The sequence below is a fragment of the Galeopterus variegatus genome, unplaced genomic scaffold (assembly GCF_000696425.1).
Source record: "Galeopterus variegatus unplaced genomic scaffold, G_variegatus-3.0.2 Scaffold506, whole genome shotgun sequence".
In the NCBI taxonomy this organism is placed as follows: Eukaryota; Metazoa; Chordata; class Mammalia; order Dermoptera; family Cynocephalidae; genus Galeopterus; species Galeopterus variegatus.
The window spans coordinates 234,343-237,158 of record NW_007726617.1 but is presented as its reverse complement, the minus strand read 5'-3'; the positions used below and the strand labels follow the sequence as shown (position 1 = coordinate 237,158).

Below are 2,816 nucleotides of genomic sequence, written 5' to 3'. Positions count from 1 at the left end.
CAGGCTTCTCAGGATAGCCAGGATCTGGGATGGAAAAAAGCAGGGAGAAAGGGGCTCATTAGAGGGAGGGGTGGGGTTAAGATTAGGGGCAGACACCAACCCCAGATTCCACAGCAGGGGTCTCAAGTTCACAATCAGTTGATGTCCCCTTGCAAGTATCTCTGGAAATATATATTCTATGCACAGAAGATCAGGAACTGAGATCCAAGGAGCATTCTCAAGAGAAGAGAACTTTGGAAATTGGGGGCACTTGAAAAAGGGAAGGTCCTCTCCCCAATCCAGATGTCAAACCTCTGTGGGAGGGGGTTAGGTTCTGGATTCCATGCACTGTTTGTGGAAGAACTGGGGGAGGGAGATGTGCCTTGAGCTCAGGGTGTGGCTTCCTGGCAGGAGTTGTATGAGCTCAGGGGAAGTCTCTGGGGTTCTGGTACCTGCACAGAAGGGAACAGCAGGGATGGGATGTTGCTGATGGGGTTGCTGGCCCTGCAGGTGTAGGAGAGGGCATTGTCCCCAGGCCTCCAGTATGTGCTGAGGACAACGCCTTCAATAGGCAGTATCAGCACTGTCCCCCCAGGAGAGCCAGCTGTAGGTCACATCCATGCCTTCTTTCTCTACAGAGCACATCAGGGACATATTACAGGCACCTTCCCCAAAAATCTCAAAGTTCACAGTGATTCTGGGCTCCATACACAGTGATTCTGGGCTCCGACAGCCACCCTAGAGGAGGGGAAACACAAAGACCCTTTAAACAATCAGGAATCTGGCCTGTTTTCCTAAGTTTCAACCCCGAGATACTGGTGCCCTCTGAGAACCTAAATAGAAATTAACAAAAACCAGACACCATAAAATCTGTGGTTCCAGGACAATTGCTAATGTAGACAGAGATGCCTCTGGCATCTTCTACCTCCTCTTTATACCTTCTCTCTCTTATCTCTGTACCCCACATCCTCCAAACCCTATTCTGCCTTGTTGATCCCATAAAATGTTATCGCCACTCCCAGGGGCATTTGTATTTTAATCAGTGTCTTTTCAAGATTTACAGTAGATTCAATGTGACAGGCACTAAGAAGAAGTATGGGCTCAAGTATAGAGAAGATATTGATTAGTAGTCCTCAAACCACACGTGGGGTCAAAAACTCAGCAATGGAGGTGGCGTTCATCCCCAGGATGGGCAATCTCCCTCGGAGAGAAAGGCTGCCTAGAGGGTCCAGACAAGGCCCCTGGTCCCTCTCACTGCGTTGGGCACATCTGTTGGAGTAGCCTCAGTGCCCAGTTCCTTCTGGCTCCAGGTCACTCCACCTCTTTCTATAGCTCAGAGACTGGGGTTGGGCACACTGGAGACTGTCTGCCTTCTAGTATCAGCCCCTCACACCATAACCCAAGTCCTGAGACCCCTTACTCCATGACCTGGGAAGCTCAGGAAAGCCAATGAAAAAAGTGGCTTTAGGGTTCCCAGCCTAAACTCATGGTAGATACATAGATTGTAGTGCTTCATGGTAGAGATTTGGGACAGCCTCAGGTTGACTTGAGCTTGCTAAAGCACTGAGTCCTCCCGAAAAAAGTGGCTTTAGGGTTCCCAGCCTAAACTCATGGTAGATACATAGATTGTAGTGCTGCATGGTAGAGATTTGGGACAGCCTCAGGTTGACTTGAGCTTGCTAAAGCACTGAGTCCTCCCAGCACAGATTGCGGATGTGCAGGGAATAGCTGGGGTCCAAGAAGCTCACTTGGCCCTGGTATTGAGGGTCACTCACCGTGATGGTCGCTGGATGTCCCTCTTTCCCTGGCACCACAGTTGCAAGCCTTTTGTGGGAGGACCAGATGATGTTCTCAATCTCTTCATCAGATAGTATCTTCAGGGGGAGGCTGATAGACTACTGAAAGACCGCAACTACTTCCTCAGGATCCATACCATTTCCAGAGTCCCCTCTGGTTACAGACACAGGAAGAAAAGAGGTAAAAAGAAATCCAGTGGTGTCTCTGGACTGTTAAGCCAGGCAGTGGGGCCATGGCTCAGTTGAGATTGAGCCGTGGCCCCACTGCCTGGCTACTCCCCCTTCCATCTCCCCAGATGTCCTCATCTTTCAGTCTTGCCCTGAAGCCACACCCTATTCTTAGTTACTTCAGAAGAGCTGACATGACACATTCAGCCCCAAAGGAAGGGTCTCACTAGCCCAAGGCCTAGCAGAACAGGAGAACAGAGGAGGAAGGAGACACTCCTGTGCAAGAGCTTACAGTCTCACTCACCTTCCTGGATCAGTAAGAGGAGGAGCAGCCAAGGAAGGGCCCCCATGTCAGCAGCCCGTGCCCCAGGAGAGGTGATGTGGTCAGCCCCCAAGGCTGTGAAAGAGACAGCTGTTAGGAGGTCCCTTGAGGCAGTGACTGATTGGTGGTCCTGGGGAGAGGGAAATAGTTGCCACCCTAACTAGCAGCCCTATAACTTCCTCCATCCTCATTAAGCCCCTCCCTGTCCATTATGGAAGAAGTTCTTCTCCTTTAGAGCCTGATTGTCAAGATAGTTTACCCACTGACTCACATACCCGTCCACCACACTCAACTCAAATCTCACTTTTTAAGTTCAGCCTTCCAAGACTTCCTACCCTCCCAGACCCCATACATACCACTTGCCCTGAACTCTTAGAACACTCCCTATCCTGTCATTTGGCTCTCAGCATACTCTGCTGTAGCTATGTCTTGGTAGTTCCTATGTCACTGTGGTCATTTATTTGATCTTATAAACATCTTTACCTCTCCAGACAGATTTCACCTTTTATTTCCTCTATGTGTCCACTATTGCTGGCCCCCATGCTAGATAC

At 49.9% G+C, this 2,816-nt stretch overlaps 1 protein-coding gene across 1 annotated transcript in view; it reads right to left on the bottom strand.

Annotated features, from left to right (window-relative positions):
* Positions 1-2,816, bottom strand: part of SLAMF9 (SLAM family member 9) — a 6,667-nt gene that overhangs the window by 832 nt on the left and 3,019 nt on the right. The window contains 4 exon segments of the mRNA XM_008569538.1: positions 6-24; positions 432-545; positions 547-717; positions 1,755-1,853. Coding sequence (XP_008567760.1) covers positions 6-24; positions 432-545; positions 547-717; positions 1,755-1,853 — 403 coding nt within the window.